The 16,544-nt window shown below is 38.3% G+C and overlaps 1 protein-coding gene across 12 annotated transcripts in view; it reads right to left on the reverse strand.

Moving 5' to 3' along the window:
* GAS7 (growth arrest specific 7) overlaps positions 1 to 16,544 on the reverse strand; it is a 325,321-nt gene that overhangs the window by 53,499 nt on the left and 255,278 nt on the right. For all 12 annotated transcript variants that reach the window (XM_069076771.1, XM_069076770.1, XM_069076779.1 and 9 more), the window contains one exon: positions 6,267 to 6,320. In XM_069076771.1, coding sequence (XP_068932872.1) covers positions 6,267 to 6,320 — 54 coding nt within the window. The remainder of the gene's footprint in view (positions 1 to 6,266; positions 6,321 to 16,544) is intronic.

Raw genomic sequence — 16,544 nt, forward strand, 5'->3', positions numbered from 1 at the left:
AAGGACAAGTCTAATCCTTCTTCCAATATGAAATTACTTCAAATATGCAAAGATGGCTACCATAGCTTCTACATTTTCTCTTCTTTAGCCTAAATATCCTTAGTTTCTTTAATTATTTTAGATGTCAGTCAAATAAATGACTTTACTGACAGCTAATCCAATAGAAAGAACCCGGGCAAAAGGAAATTCTGAGAAATGTATCAGAACATTCAAGTGGACTAACTTCTAACCATGAATTGTCTCACCTCTCAAAAACTTCAGTACTCAACAAACTTCTGTGTTTGTTGGTTTCAGAGATACTGCCATCATGATTAAGGACTGTCCCAGGGAATCTTTTTTAAAGGGATACCCCCAAAGAAATTGTAATCTTGGCAGAAGAAGAGTTCATTGAGAACAGAAACCCTAGCTTGAAGGAAAAGTAAGCCATTGGGTTACTAGGCTGCTTGAGTGTCGGTGTTGGGAAGCACAACTCTGGGAGACTCTGAGGTAAAAGTGTAACTGAGTCCAACATAGCTTTGTACCTTATGGGTAATCAATGAGGCTGAAATGGGGGCATTATGTTTCACTATCTGATAAAGTACAAAGTTGGAGAAGAAAAAGTAACAATATTTCCCTGCTATTTATATATGGAGACTTTTCCCATCACCCACTAAAACTCCTTTTCTGTATTATTCACATTAGCTTGGGCTGTGTCTCCTTTGCAGGTGTCACTTTCATGGTAGAGCTCCCATCTCCTTTACAAATGAAGCTTTCTATTCCCTGACAAAATCAATCAACTTAAGATCTAGAAGAGACCTTATTGCCTATCTACTATCAAAATTAATTCCATGCAAAACAACGTGAAGACTTCCAATGAGGAGGAACCCAGTAATTCCTGAGATAGCCCATTTATACCTGTGTCTCAGACTCCCTTTCTTCCTTTAAGACACAGCTCAAACATCTTCTTTTTGCATGAAGCCTTTCCTGATTCTACCCAACTGCTGGATTCTTCTCTTAAAAACTACCTTGTATTTAACTTTGTATATATTGATATTTATTCTCATTTTGTTTATACTGTATTGTTGTTGAATGGTTTTACAGTCACGTCTGACTCTTTGTGACCCCATTTGGGGTTTTCTTTTTTGTTGTTGTTGTTTTGGTCTTTTTTTTTTTTTTTGAGGGGAGAAGGCAGGGCAATTGGGGTTAAGTGACTTGCCAAGGTCACACAGCTAGTAAGTGTTAAGTGTCGAAGGTCAGATTTGAACTTAGGTTCTGCTGACTCCAGGGCTGGTGCTCTATTCACTGCGCCACCTAGTTGCCTCCATTTGGAGTTTTCTTGGCAGAGATACTAGATTGGTTTGCCATTTTCTTCTTTTACAGATGAAGAAATGGAGGCAAATGTAAGGTAACAGGGTTGTTACTTGTGTAGAGTCACACAGCTAGCAAGTATCTGAGGCCAGATTTGAATTCAGGAAGATGAGTCTTCCTGACTAGGCCCAGTACTCTAACCATTGTGCCATCTATGCAGCTTATACTATACATTTATTTCTTTTTCCCATTAGACCATAAGTTCCTTGTGAGGAGGGATTGTCCCTTTCTTTGTACTTTTATGTCTGGCACCTTAGCAAAGTACATAGTAGATACTGAATAAATGCCTGACTGATAGCCCATTCCACTTTTGAAAAGCTTTAATTTCTTTTTGTAACTTATATTCACCCAACCTCCCAGCCTTCATGTTTGGGGCAAAATAGTTCAAATCATTCTTCTTCTGCATGACAGCCCTTCAAATACTTAAAAAAAAAAACTACCATGTTCTCACTGTATCTTCTCTTCTTCATGTCCTTCATATGATGTGGACATTATATGATCTTCTATAATATGGACTGAAGGCTCTTCATCAGCCTGGTTTTCCTCTTCTGTATACACTGTAATTTATCAATGTATAATCTGCTGTGAAGTCTTTGGTTGAACTCAGTCTTTCAGATGTGGTCTGACCAGATGAGGTTACAGGTACCTCATCACCACCTTATTCCTAGAAAATATGCCTCTTTTTTAATTGCACTGGCTTTTGTGGCTGGCATAACCACATTGTTGATGCATAATAAGCTTGTAATTCATAAAAAAAAACCTTTTTTTTTAGACAAACACCATTCAGACAAATGCTTCCTCTAACTCATCTTGTATTGCAAAATAATTTTTTTAAAAATTCAGATGAAGGGGTGGCTAGGTGGTGCAGTGAATAGAGCACTAGCCCGAGAGTCAGGAGGACCCGAGTTCAAATCCAGCCTCAGATGTGTAACACAAAAAACTGGTCGTGTGACCTTGGGCAAGTCACTTAACCCCAACTGCCCTTTCAAAAAGGTAAAAAAAAAAATTTCAGATGTGAGAGACTTCACATTTATCCTAATTACATGTGAGATTCAGCCTGATGTTTTATACTGCTAAGATCTTTTTGGAAGAATATAAGTTATCCAGACTTTTAGCCTTTTTTTAGACTCAGCCTTTTTTCATTCTTACCCCTTGGGTCCTGAGCTCTAATAAGTGAGCTTTCACCTATGTCCTGCCAGAGGTGATAAACTAAAAATGAAGAATGAAGGGATGGCTAGGTGGCACAGTGAATAGAGCATGGGCCCTGAAGTCAGGAGGACCTGAATTCAAATCTAGCCTCAGACACTGTACACTTACTAGCCATGTGATCTTAGACAAGTCACTTAACCCCAATTGCCCCTCCAAAATAAAAAAAAGCAAAAAATAAAAATAAAAATGAAGAATGACACATTTTTTGGACACAGTCAATGTGGTAATTTGTTTGGCTCAACTATGCTCATTTGTTATGAGAGTTTTGGGGGGGGAGGGGTAGCCAAGGGTTATGATTGATAGAATGCAGAACTTGAATCAGAAAGACCTGAATTAAAATCCTGCCTCGGGTACTTACTAGCTGTATGACTCAGTAAGTCATTTAAGCTCTCTAAGCCTCAGTTTCCTAATCTGTAAAATGGAGATAATAAATATCAAATAAAATAAAATGCTTTTCAAACCTTAACATGATATAATAAATAAGCATTCTTTTTTTTTCATCGTTTTTTGGGGGGGGTGGTTTGAGGACGGTAAGTGGGAGAAAATAAATGCTTGTAAAAATTAACAAATTAATTTTTAAAGTGAGCTTTAATTTCTCTGAACAAGGCCACTGCACCACTCTCTGGCGAGCTCCAAGCTGCTTGGGTGCTCCTCTATCTCACATTCTGCCACCTTTGTCCAACTCCAACAACCATCACATCTTTCCAACAAAAGCTCCATTACAGGTGTGGTCATCCCCCATTCTAATGCTTGAGGAGTTTCACTTGCATTTGTATTGCCATTCCTTACTATAGTGCATGGCACAGTAGTATGCCCTTAATAAATGCTCATTCATTCATTCAATTCTAGTTCTAAAAGGACTGTTCTTTCTTGTCATCAGAAAAGATGAAAAATCCTTGCAGAACATTTCCCTGCCCCCAGCCTAGCATTCTACAGCAGATTTCATCACAGCACTATGCTTCACAAACACAGCACTATTCTTCTCCCACTGCCATCCCCAGTGCTTAGAGGCAGCCAGGAGTCAGAGGGAGTTCCCTTTGGTAGTGTTTCCCCTAAGAGTAAAGACTCTTAAATGAGAAAGGGTTTGCAGAAAGATAATCAATGGTAATGACCAACTGCAAATCACAGGCAGGTTGCATTACTGACCTACTTTCAGAGTATGTGAAAATAGATTTTTGAGATTGCTGAGGCTTACAATTATGGCCTGATCTGGACTTCTGTCCTTGGCAAAATAACCCATTCCCATTTCAGAAGACAAGATGGAAATAAGGCTATAGAATGGGTGTATGCTGAGAAAAGAGAGTGTAGAGGATGCTTCAAAGGCCCATAATAGGTAACTGGGCTTACCAGCTGAAGTCTTCTCTACTCCATGGTCACTTGACCCAATTTATTGTTTCTTTTAGTCAAAAGGTTCAATGCTACCAATGGCCACCTTATTCCCTCTTCAAGAGAAAATTATTAAATAAATATAGCCATGGTACAGTAGAAATGGCAAATAGATTTGTAGTCACAGAACCTTAGTTCAACTCTCTACTCTGTTGCTTACTATTCAAGGGAACTTGAGTGTGTCATTCTCTGGTCCTCAGTTTCTTCATCTGCAAAATTAGGGAATTGGGTTAGATAATATTTAATAATTAATAATAATAATAATAAAGTGCCCACTAGCTATGAGTATACTACAAATCCTACAATTGTCTATAATTTGGCCAATGGAAGGAATGTATTACATAGTCCCACTTTACCTGGGCTATTTTTTACAGAGACCGAGAACTACTGAAGACACAAGCTCAGTGATCTGGCAGTGAAAGCAACTGGTGATCCTGCACAGACCATTCATCTTTTTAGGCCCAGCTAAGACCAAAGTTCAAAAATAAAAATCTCCATGGAAATTTTTACTGCCACATAAAAATCTCAAACAGAGAGAAAGTGGCCTTGATTTATAATAGTGATAATGAAAGGTTAGAAAAGTGGCTCTTGTTTGTTATTATTCCTTTAGTCATCTGGATGCAGGAAGAATTAGTTTTTGCCAAATGGTGTTTGCCTGCCATCAGTGCCAGCCAATCTTATGGGCTCATTCTACCAGCACCAAACTCAATAGTGATGCAAAAGGAATGACAACAGAAATCAAGAGAATCCCTTGGCTACATATCACCTTTCCTGTTACTCTCCAACTCCTGCTATGTATAACATGGACTTTACACAAATTCAAGTTCACACACAGTTTGAAACCTCTTCAGGCCTAAGCTAGGAGGCATATAGGGAACCACGATGAATAAGGTGATTGTAAATTCCACTCTTTGTATTGAGGCCCTACACCTGGTACTCAGAGCCACCATTACCCATATACACTGAATAGCCTTTGGTTGGTCAGACTTGGGTTACTTGGGCTCTTAATCCTTTGTTCTTCAGGCTTTAAGTGGTTAGGCAGCCACTTATTCATTTTCCAAAGACAACTGTACAAGGGCTATATCTGACAGACAACCAATAGTTGGACATTTAGGATATCCTGGTTTGGGGCAATTTTCTCCTTTTTTCCCTTAGTGGGTTTACTGCCTTCTATCCTAGAGAGGGAAATGAAATAGAGTCAAGGATTGATGATAGAAAGTCTTGTATAACTTGAGTGTGTCGGAGACCAGGAGAATTTCCTGGAGAGCACTGGACCTCTAATAAAAAGATCTGAGTTTGAGTCCTGTCTCTAACAATTACCATCTATGTGTCCAGTGGTAATTGATTTAACCTCTTCCAAGCTGCTGCTGACCTCAGTTCCACAATATTCTTTAAGGAAATGAACAAACTAAGACTCATTGGGCCTGCTGATATGCAATTATTTTGAAACTGTCAGCAAAAGCGAACAGGAAACTGAATGTGGAAGGAACTCCCTCATATCAATGAAGGAAATCCTGTGGGATCATTCAGAAACTCAGTTCTGTTTTAATGGATTCTAAGGGAACTATGACAATGCCATCTTATAGAAGATTTCTATTTAACCCCCTAGGATTCATTTTCTCATTTTAAAAGACTTAAAAAGACCACATATTTACATTCACTAAACTCACTCACAATTGGACAGTGACAGAATTCTTTTGCCCACTTTGAAAATCCATTCTCATCCTTTCCCCACACTGTAGATAGGTGTCAGGAGCTCCCAGAGAGCTGGAGTCCAAGCAAAGAAATTCATTTACTGACTGCTTCAGACAGTCTTTAGTAGATCAATCCTTGTTTGTTTTCTGTCATTGAGGAATACATCTATAAAGAGAGTGTCAACTCTGTTGGACAGATGTTACACGATCCTACTGTCAGCTTTTTATCATTTTGCTTCTGGCTCCCAGGGATTCTATTCTCAGAAGGAATTTTGCTGTTTTCCCTGAAGTTATCCTGCACAAAAGCAACTGTGCAGCTCCTGTAATTTAAACATCATTTCAATTAGGCACATTCCACCCCCTTCCTCTAATCTTTTCATGCCTTTTGAACAAGTCCTTTCCTGGTGCCTACCTTTTAAAATGGCTTCTTTTTAAAATTACAACCACGGTTCAGGTATGTCAGAAACAAAAATGAAATGTCGAAAGGAAAAGATATAGGAGAAAAAAGAAACAAAAAAACTTTGGTTAAATCTGTGTCTTGGAACTTCCCTGTTCTGTGCTACTGCCTACATTATCATAGAGACCACTCTGCTCATGCCATCAATACTGACCAAGGCAGTTAGTACTTACTGTGATGGTGCTTTCCTTGCTCTGTTTCTTGCCTGGAGATGGAGACCCTGGGTTCTGGCAAGAAAGGAAAGAAGCATCATCAAAGCTGTTCTCCATATTTGGCATTTTTTGCATCCTGATTTTCAGAGGAGGAACGAATGCCTAAGCCTGGTGCCAAGAAAGCCCACTATATTTAGTTTAACTCCTAAGTTGCCATGCCCAGGATAATGGAAGACAGTACCATACAGCTCCCATCTTAGCTCACTGAAGCAAAGATAGAGTGCTACTTATTAAGGCAATTCACTCAAACCAGGTCTCTACCTACTCTTATAATCAGATTGTGATTTGGGGAGTTAACCCTTCAGCTACCTTTAACTACTCTGCTATTGTCTCTGCTACATGATACCAATAGAATCCACTGAGGACTGCATCCTTTGCATTGTGAATTTAGTAAATGGTTTCTTCTGAAATATCCAGGTTTGAGGATCTGGAAAAATACTACGAGCAATATAATTCAGAATTCAGATTTCTTTGCTGTCTCTCTCTGAATTCAAGTGAACCATAAGTGATTTTTAGTTAAGCAATTTTCAGTTTTTGTTCAGCTTATTTTACTTCTTTCTTATTTTCTTCCTTTTCCCAGGAAGGAAGCCATAGTCCCTGTCACTTTGAGCTCACAAATCTCCTAGGTGATCCCCAAGGTCCTTGTATTTTAAGGCTTGGATAAGAAGGAATTCTCAGACCAAAGTCAAAGTGATATTTCCTGGTAGCACAGGTCACAGAGGATGGCTAGAAACTCAGTTTTGGGACGTTTTAAAAATCCAATCAATGTGTAAGTGACTGAATATAATCAGGTTTCTAGAGTAGGACTTTTAACAACAATTTACTGCTTTGAATATTTTAGTAGTAAGAATAAGATAAAATATTGGACAACATTACACATTTATCTAATGCCTTCATGCTTTCTTTTTTCTTTTATTGGATGGGGAAGAGATGGCAAGGCGAGGATTGCAGGTATTTATTTTACAGACAAACTAGGGGTCAACAAATATTTGATAATGTAAATTGTACTACATAAAAATCATGACATATAAGGTGCAATGAGAAACAAATAATATATATGTATATATACATATACATATTACATATACACATGTGTACACATATACAATATTCTATATATCATTTTAAGGGCCCTGGGAGGTAGGTGTTATTATTATACCCATTTTACAAATGAGGAAACTGAGGCTCACAGAGGGAAAGGGACTTACCCAAGTTCATACCACTATCAAGATTATATCTCAGATCTTCCTAATTCTCAGGCTCACACTATATCAACTATAATGCTTCATTCCCCAAAATGAAATACTTTCTTCTTTCAAAGATTTTACATTCTATTTGTGGGATATGTGTACATAAATAATTACATTTAAGGTAATTTGAACACTACTAACAACTAGGTAAGCCAGGCAAGACTGCCAGTATGAGGTAGCAGCTGAGTTGAGCCTTGAAGAAAGCATATTTCAGGCATGGGGGACAGCCTATGAAGTAAAACAGAGAAAAGGAGATGGAACACTGGGTTTGGGAAGCAGCTAGTAGACTAGTTTGACTATAATGTGAAATAATTGTGTAATGTTAGTTCCTAGACAGACTATGGAGGGCTTTAAATGCTCCAAAGAAGAGAGTTTGCATTCTATCTTAGAGATAATAGGTACCCGCCGAAGATTTCTGAGCAGGGTAGTGACCTGGTCAGTTCTATGTCTTAGAAAGATGAATTCAACCACTGTTGAGGACAGGCTATTCCAATAGTCCATAGGACACATGATGAAGGGCTGAATTAGAAGAGTAGTCTTATAAAACGGAAAAAAGGGGACAGATACAAAAGATATGTAAAGGATGGATAAGGCTTGGCAACTGATTGGATATTGTTAGGTAGGAGGGAAGAGTCTAGGTTGAGCCAAGACACTGAGATAATGAATTTGGGAGACTAGAGATCATATTCCCATCAGAAATAGCAAAATTTGGAAGAGGAACATGTATGGAGGAAAATAATTGAGTTCCATTTTAGGCATGTTGAGTTTGAGATATTGATAGGACTTCTAAGTAGCATGTCTAGCATGCAGCTGGTGATGTAGGATTAGCATTCAGGAGAGAGGTTAGGGCTGGATACATAAATATTTGGACAAGACAAATCACTTGCTTAGAGAAGCTGATGAGATCACTTAGAAAAAGAATACATAAGAAGAAGAGAAAATGACCTTGGGGTACACTCATGCTTATAGGGTAGGAGATGAATGATGATCCAGCAAAGGAGACTGACACAGAGCATTGAAATAGGTAAGAGTAAACATAGAAGATAAGTGTCATGGAAGCCAAGGGAGGAGAGTACCCAGGAGTAAAGGGGATAGTCAATAATACCACAGTTGCAGAGAAAGTAAGATCAGGACTGAGAAAAGGTCATTGGATTTTTCAGTTAAGAGAGAACAGCTTCAGTTGAGTGATGGAAGTCAGAAAGTTGCAAGGGGTTAAGAAGGTAATTGGATAGTTACTACTGCACAAAGCTATTGCAAAGCTTAAAAGAGATAATTTTGCAAAACATTCAGCAAAGTATCAGATATGCACACACATATATATTTAAAGAAATGAGTAGGAGGCAAAAAATGAAGGCAACTAATGTTGATGACTCTTTCTAGGAGTTTGGCTATGAAAAAGATAGGAGATATAGGATAAGGAAAATAATGGGAGTTTGGAATTGTGGGAATAATGTCACTATGCACAATGAGTTCAGTAACATAAAGGTAAAATGTAAAAATATGCATAGCCACTCTTTTGGTGGTATGAAAAACCTGGAAACCAAGTGAGTACCCACCAGGCTGAACAAGGGGTAAACAAAATGAGACACATAAATTTAATAGGATATTTCAGTGAAGAAGTACTAAATATGAGGAAGTCAGACAAATGTGAGAATGCTTCTAGGAACCAATGCAGAACAAATTAAGAAGACCCAGGAGAATACACAATTACTGTCATAAAGTAAAAGAAATCAACATAAAAAGGCATCCAAACTCAGATTAATTGCAATGACCAATGACAGTTGTTTGAATATTAATATCATCATGTCTTTCCTTGGTCTTCTTTTCCTGAGGCTAAACATCTTCAGTTCCTTAAAATGTGTCATAATTGACAGTTTCCAGACTTTCTGAAACCTTAAACATTGCACACTGAAAGCCTTTTAGGTTGTTAATATTTTTCTTAAAATCTAAAAGTGAACGCTATACTCCAAGTAAAAATAAAAGCTCACATTTAAATAAAGCTTTAAGGTTTGCAAAGCACTTTCTTCAAAGGAAGCATTAACACAAGTATTATTATCTCCATTTCAGAGATGAAGAAACTGAGACACAGAGAGGCATAACAGAATGAATAGCAAAAAATGCTGGGCTTGGAACTGAAATCCTGTTGTACAGGCCCTGAATCCTATGACTTTTCTATTCTATTAGGTTAATTTGACTGAAGCAGATGTTGTGAAGTCATCACTTCTTGTGATTTAGACACCAAAGTTGGAGGGTCTATTGGAGTAGAATATTGCAGGCACTGTTAGAAGGTTGATATACTGGTTAATTTTGCTAAACTGCTTTTTGCTTGCTTGCTTTTTAAAAAAAATCATTGTGTAAGGCACCATCCTCTTCAAAAGGAGTAGATTAATGCTGAAAAGAGCATGAAAATACTTTGGGGGAAAAATATGGATATATCAAGTGGTAGAGGATGTAAGATAGTATCTTTGATGAATGAATATTTTGATGCCTAAAAATAGTATGAAAATAAATATGGCTTAAAACTGCTGCAAATCTGCATATGACAAAACAGTTTTCAAGTGGAATTTGAGCAGTGTTATATAGAAAATGAACTGTGATGTAAAGATAACAACTCAAATCACCTTGTGATGAATGTAGAATTATGCCTCATTTGTATGTGAACAATTTTGATGGTTTACAGGGGGCAGAGAAATAACTTTTATTTATTAAAATTAGAAAAAAAAATGTACAGTTTCAAAGACACAAAATGAGATGGAAGACCATGTTAAGTAAGAACTTAGAACTGCAGGGCATTGTGATCTCTCAGCTAATCTGTTTTAAGACTTAAGAGAGTAAACCTAAAAAGCGAGAAATTATACTATTATTGGGAAACAGTTATAATTTTAAAAGAATCATTAATTATTCAGGAGAGATTTGTTGAGTCGCTGCCTTTTAAGTGAAAGATACAGCACTAAATGACAGGAACCTCTTCCTTAAGGTATCAAAAATTACTGAAGATAAGTATATAGGTTCCCAAAGTGGGCTATACTGCCCAGAGGGGGTGCTGGAATGATGGGGGGAGGGCAGTAGTAGCCTCAGGTGCAATTGGGGGACATTGAATAAAAATAAGGGTTAGCCTAACCTAACTCCCAGGGGGTGCTGAGTAATTTTTTTTTTTTTTAAGGCAGTAGGCCAAATAAGTTTGGGAACCTCTGGGAGTCTAGAGTTTGAAGCTGGTAAAGTGTGGAAATTGAATAATACTTCAGAAGACTTAGGGCAGTGAAAAAAAAAATTTTTTTTTTATCAAACCTGCTTGAAGAGACAAATAACAGTTAACAGAAATCATTAGCTATATAATTCCTGGTTGGTTGGACAGAGGCTCAATCACATTGAATAAGAGCTTCAGTTCTAGTTAATCCTCTTCAGGAAGTTGGAGAGTGGTAGAAGTACCTGTTATTCTTTGCTGTTCCATTCTGGCTTGAGAAGAAAAATAAGAATGGAGAAAGAAAAGTTTTACAGATTCTATATAAAGAGAGAAGCTGAGGGGCGGCCAGGTAGCGCAGTGAGTAAGAGCACCGGCCCCAGAGTCAGAATGACCTGGGATCTAATCGGGGCTCAGATATTAGCACCACACCCAGAAATAACTGGCCATGTAACCTTGAGCAACTTACTTACCCACAATTGCTTTAAAAAAAAAAAAAGAGAGAAGCTGAGCTTCAACTGGACAGTACAGAATTTTGGTAAGAAAAGGTTTGTTTGCCTGATTCAGAGAGTCAGTTTGAGATATTTTGTTATAAGTTCATTTTGCTACAATTATTTTGGACGATACAGCATCCTGTATTGAATATACACTGTATTCCTATAAATGAATACCTACTGAGGTGGGTCTGTAGTGCCTTTGGAGAGCCAGCTATATGAGCTCTGTGCTATGGCTTAAAGGGAATTGTTAGCTAAATTAATAGTGCAACACTTTCCCAACATACTTTAAGGGTGATTTGAAGTTGAAAGAGGGGGCATCCAGGTAGCACAGCGAGTAAGAGCACCGGCTCCAGTGTTGAGAAGACCTGGAGATTGAATCCCGGGCTCAGACACTTAGCACCCACCCAGAAACACCTGGCCGTGTAACCTTGAGCAACTTACTTAACCCCAATTGCTTAGGGGCGGCCAGGTGGCTCAGCGAGTAAGAGCACCGGCTCCAGTGTCAGGATGACCTGGATCAAATCTGGGCTCAGATACTCAGCACCACACCCAGAAATAACTGGCCGTGTAACTTTGAGCAAGTTACTTAACCCCAATTGCTTTAAAAAAAAAAAAGTTGAAAGAGACTGCAAATGCTATTATGGGCTGGGAACAAAAGAAGAGAATGGATTTTGCTTACTGAGGATCAGAATGGAAGCAGATGTGAGAGGTGACTTCATGTAGTACTGCTATTCCTGAATGGACCAATAACATCAAGGCCTGCATTCCCAGAGCTGTAAACTGCCTTGAACACACATATGATTGATTCCCTGCCAGGTTGCTATAAATGTGTGCCTACTCTCCCTTACAGATACTGAATGAATTGGTTGAGAGAGTGTGACCCAGATCTGTGTAACATATTTTATTATTCACAAATTTGCTTTAATATATATGTCATCCTTGATGCTATACTATAGAAAAGAAGTAAGTCCTTATGTTTAAGATCTAAAAGTGTTATCATTATGAGTAGCTGGGTTGAGTAAAAAGGAAAGGCATCAGCTGGAGTACAAGAGCTAAGGTAGTGAGTAGCAGGATTATATTTCCCCTACAATAAGTTTAACCCTTAGAGTCCTGAGAGAATGAATATAATAACAATGTGCTGCTGGTGGTCCTTCTCTGGGAAACTGTCTGCTGCTGTAAGAGTAGATCAGAGTGAGCAAGCCAGTCCAGAGAATGAGTATATATCTATATACCTATGTGAGAGATTTGAGGAGTTATAGTGTGGGTGACTATTACATGGTTTCAATGATTATATTAATTACAAAGGATGGCTTGCTAAGCAGGGGAGGGATATATTTAGAAAGTTCAAAAATAAAAGATGCCAATAAATTTTTAAAAAAAATTATTCGTATTTTTTCACGATGTTCTTTTTTAAGCAGGAATGTGACAAGGGTAATGTCCAATAGAGGGGCAGCACAGTCTTGGGGATGGCTTCCCAAACTTTGGCAGTCTGCACATTATTGCCTGTTTCTTATAACCCTAACCTGTACTCTCCCCATCAGACTCTTCCACTCCCATATATATCTCCTAATCCACTCAAGTCCATTCAAAATGCCTATGGAAAAATTAACTTTCCATCTGTCTTCCCTTAAGCAAACTCAGTACTGCCTTGTACCACCTCCTTTTCCTTTGCATTCCTTAGGCTGCATTTCCTGCTCCCAGTCCAATATTGTGGTAGTTCCATCCAGATCATACCCTACATGTTTCTATAATATTCTACTTTCTCCCCTCAATCCATTATGGTTTTAGCCACTCATCTCTTACTTGATATCTTCCTTACCACACATTATAAACCCTTTATCTCATTATAAACAAGCCTCTTCCACTATGCATCTAGAGTGAATTTTTTTGGAGGGGTAGGGCAAGGTTAGCATTGGGAGTATTGAACTGAGAGTTAGAAGATCTGGAATTGAATTGGCAAATCACCTAATTACTCTCTGAGTCTTCATTTCTTCATCTACAAAATGAAAGGGTTGGACTAGTTAAACTCTAATGTGCCTTCCATGTTTAAATCTATAATCCTATGATCTTTCTCCTCATCATTTCTTCTTGGGGCCCAGGAGGAGAATGGCTCAGCTATGAAATGGAAAAATATAAATTAATTATAAAATTGTAGTTATAGAAGGAGCTCATGTGGAGAACATCAGCCTTTTTTTTTTTTTGGAGGGGGGGAGGGAATTGGGGTTAAATGATTTGTCCAGGTAACTTAGCTAGTAAGTACCTGAGGCTAGATTTGAACTCATGTTCTCCTGACACCAGGATCAGTACTCTATTCACTGCACCATCTGGGGACCATCTCCAGTCATCTTGATCCATATCTTGCCACTGGTCAGAGATGGCTCCAGAGGAGAGAATGAGGCTGGTGACTTACCTCAACTAAATCCAATTCATTAGCAAGTCATGACATTACCTTCCCAGTGTCATGGTCCTCTTTCAGAACAAATGACAAACAACAACTGTGAATAGTAATAGTTGCCCCATTGGGGTCTCAACTACACAGTTCCAGTTGAGCAATGCAGCTCCCTCCTTCCTTCCTTTATTCCTTCCTTCCTCATGAGACGTCCTCATTCACAATTTTTTCCTCTGGAGTTCCCATTCAAAGATGGTTAACTTGGTCCTCTGAGCAGGACATCACCACTCTAAGATTTATTTAGCAAGTACTTGGGGAGAGGCTGGCTCTCACTGATTGATCAACAATATGTCCCAGTCCAAGACCCATCTGGTCATTGCTTGGGCCCAGATGACTCAGAGTGAATGTAAATAGCAACTGTTTCTGTTTTGGCCAGAAATCCTGAGGGTCTTCCCCTCCCAGATTTATTTATTTTTGGGGGGAGGACTAGGTAAAAGAGATTATTCTTTACCTTATTTCTAACCTAGCCTTAATCATTGAATGGGCATTGCCTCAGTCAAAGTGAGAACTTGGAAAGACCTTAGCTTAAAAAGGCCAAGGTCTCCCACTGTATGCAGAGCCATCTCCCGTCATCCTGATCTATATTTTGCTACTGAACCCAGATGACTCTGGAGGAGAGATCGTGGTTGGTGACTTTGCAAAGCCTTGCCTCACTTAAATCCAATTCACTTGCCAATCATGACATCACCTTCTTGGTGTCATAGTCCTTTTCAAGAAGGAATCTCAAACAATAGTCAACCTTCTGCATAGGCAGCTTTATTGTTGTTCAGTCATTCCAGTCATGTCTGAGTCTTTGTGACACCATCTGGGGTTTTCTTGGCAAACATGCCAGAAGGATTTTCCATTTTCTTCATTTTACAGATGAGGAAACTGAGGCAACAGGATTAAATGACTTGCCCAGGGTCACACAGCTAATAAGTGTTTGAGGCTGGATTTGAACTCAGGTCTTCCTGACTCCAGACCTCACATTCTATCCATTGTACCACCTGATCTGCTATTACTTCTTCCTGTAGCAGAGTACTCTTTGGGGTATGTGCATGTGTGTGGAGGTGGGGAGGGTAGTTAGGATTGCCACAGGTTGAAGCTAATATTCATATCTAAAGGGAAGGGAATTTTTTCCCCTTAATTTCTTGGAAGATGTTTGTCTCATACAGAGACCCTGTGAAAGTATCACATTTCAGGTGTATTGTAGTGGGGATGTAGGCATCAGTTAGACTAGGTAACCTTTGAATCCTCTTTCAGCTTTGTGCTCCTGTATCTCATGACAACTTAATATCTACTACCCTACAAATATTGCTTGAAGCTCCTCAGTAATTTTTCAGGTCACTAACAGTCTCAAAAATTATCTGTGCCATTTATCCCTGTCAGCTTGGCATTTCAGTAAAAGAGAAGGTTTGATGTCATTTGAAGATTTGGAAATTTTAGTACATACTCCATTATCCTGGTCATTTATAAAACTATGCCAAATAAGGTTAATCCCTAGGGCACTCCACTGTATATTTTTTCTAGAGGAAGTCTCAACAGCCTTATAACATTCTACCACCACACCCCTACTTAATGCAATAAACACAATAAGTAACTGGACTCAGGAGTCAGGGGGTGGGTTCAAGTCCCTGTTCTAGGCTTTCTAGCTGTGTGATCAGTGTTAAAATAGGTATTACAAATGTTATTATATCCATCTCACAAGTCAAACGAGATAATATATGCAAAGCGCTTTGTAAACCTTAAAAAGTAACAGAAATGTCAGCTAATATGATTATGCTTATTTTAATAGTTCCAGAATTAAAATTCAGAACTACAGGATAGCTACTCTATAGTTATAATAATTTATGACATACTGACAGTTTGACCACAATGGCAGAGTGATGCTAAATTTAATTAGACCTTGCTGGATTACCTGTCAGATCTAGGCTTGGACAAAATACAGCTTTTTCTTGTTCTTTACCCACTCTCCAGCCACCTGTACTTGAGTAATTTGTTATGAAAAATACCACCTGTCTGACATATTAACTCCTGTAAGAGTTAAAAATCGATAGTCAATGAGGTCCCTTCTTCTGACTTCTGGTTACATAAAACTTTTCCTGATTTCCCTTCATTCTAGTGACCTCTTTCTGCTGATTATCTCGATTTTATCCTGTATGTGGTATGATTATGTGTTTATATATTATATGTATATTATATATAATACATTATATTATATATTTACATGCTACATGTTACCCCATAGAATTGTGAGCTTCTTGAGGTTAGGGATTGTCTTTTGTCCTTTTTTTTGGATACACCTAGTGCCTGGTACACAGTGGGCACTTATAAAATGTTTATTGATTGATTGATTAATAAATCCTTACTGACTGCCAAGTATCAAATTCTATGATTCTGTAAAATCCAGGCCCATCACTATGGTGATGCAATACAAGGTCAAATTACACTATCCATCACTTTTTAATATATTTCTATAAAGAAAAGAATCAATACCAAACACAGTCTTTTAGACCTCTTCCAACTTTAAATTTATGATCTTAAATGAAACCATCTAAGAAGAGGCATCATTCAACAGTGGAAACATGGATAGATTTGGAGTCAAGAGGATATGGGTTTGAAGTCCAGTTCTGCTACTTATTATTTGTTCAGCCTTAGGCAAGTCACTTACTTCCTCTGGACTACAATTGATTCATTTAGAAAACAAAGGGGCTGGATTAGATGACCTCTAAACTATCTTACAACTCTACATTTAGGAACCTATAAGCATTATCTTGAAGGGGAAAACAAATCACAAAATGTTAGCCTGGGGGCATATGAGAGGTCACTGCTTTTCCAGATGGTGATGGTAGGGATTTGAGGGTTGGTCTGCAGGTACTTGAG

The sequence above is a fragment of the Petaurus breviceps genome, unplaced genomic scaffold (assembly GCF_028583685.1).
Source record: "Petaurus breviceps papuanus isolate PSGF00001 unplaced genomic scaffold, PetGlider_PUasm1.0 90925, whole genome shotgun sequence".
NCBI classification, from domain to species: domain Eukaryota; kingdom Metazoa; phylum Chordata; class Mammalia; order Diprotodontia; family Petauridae; genus Petaurus; species Petaurus breviceps.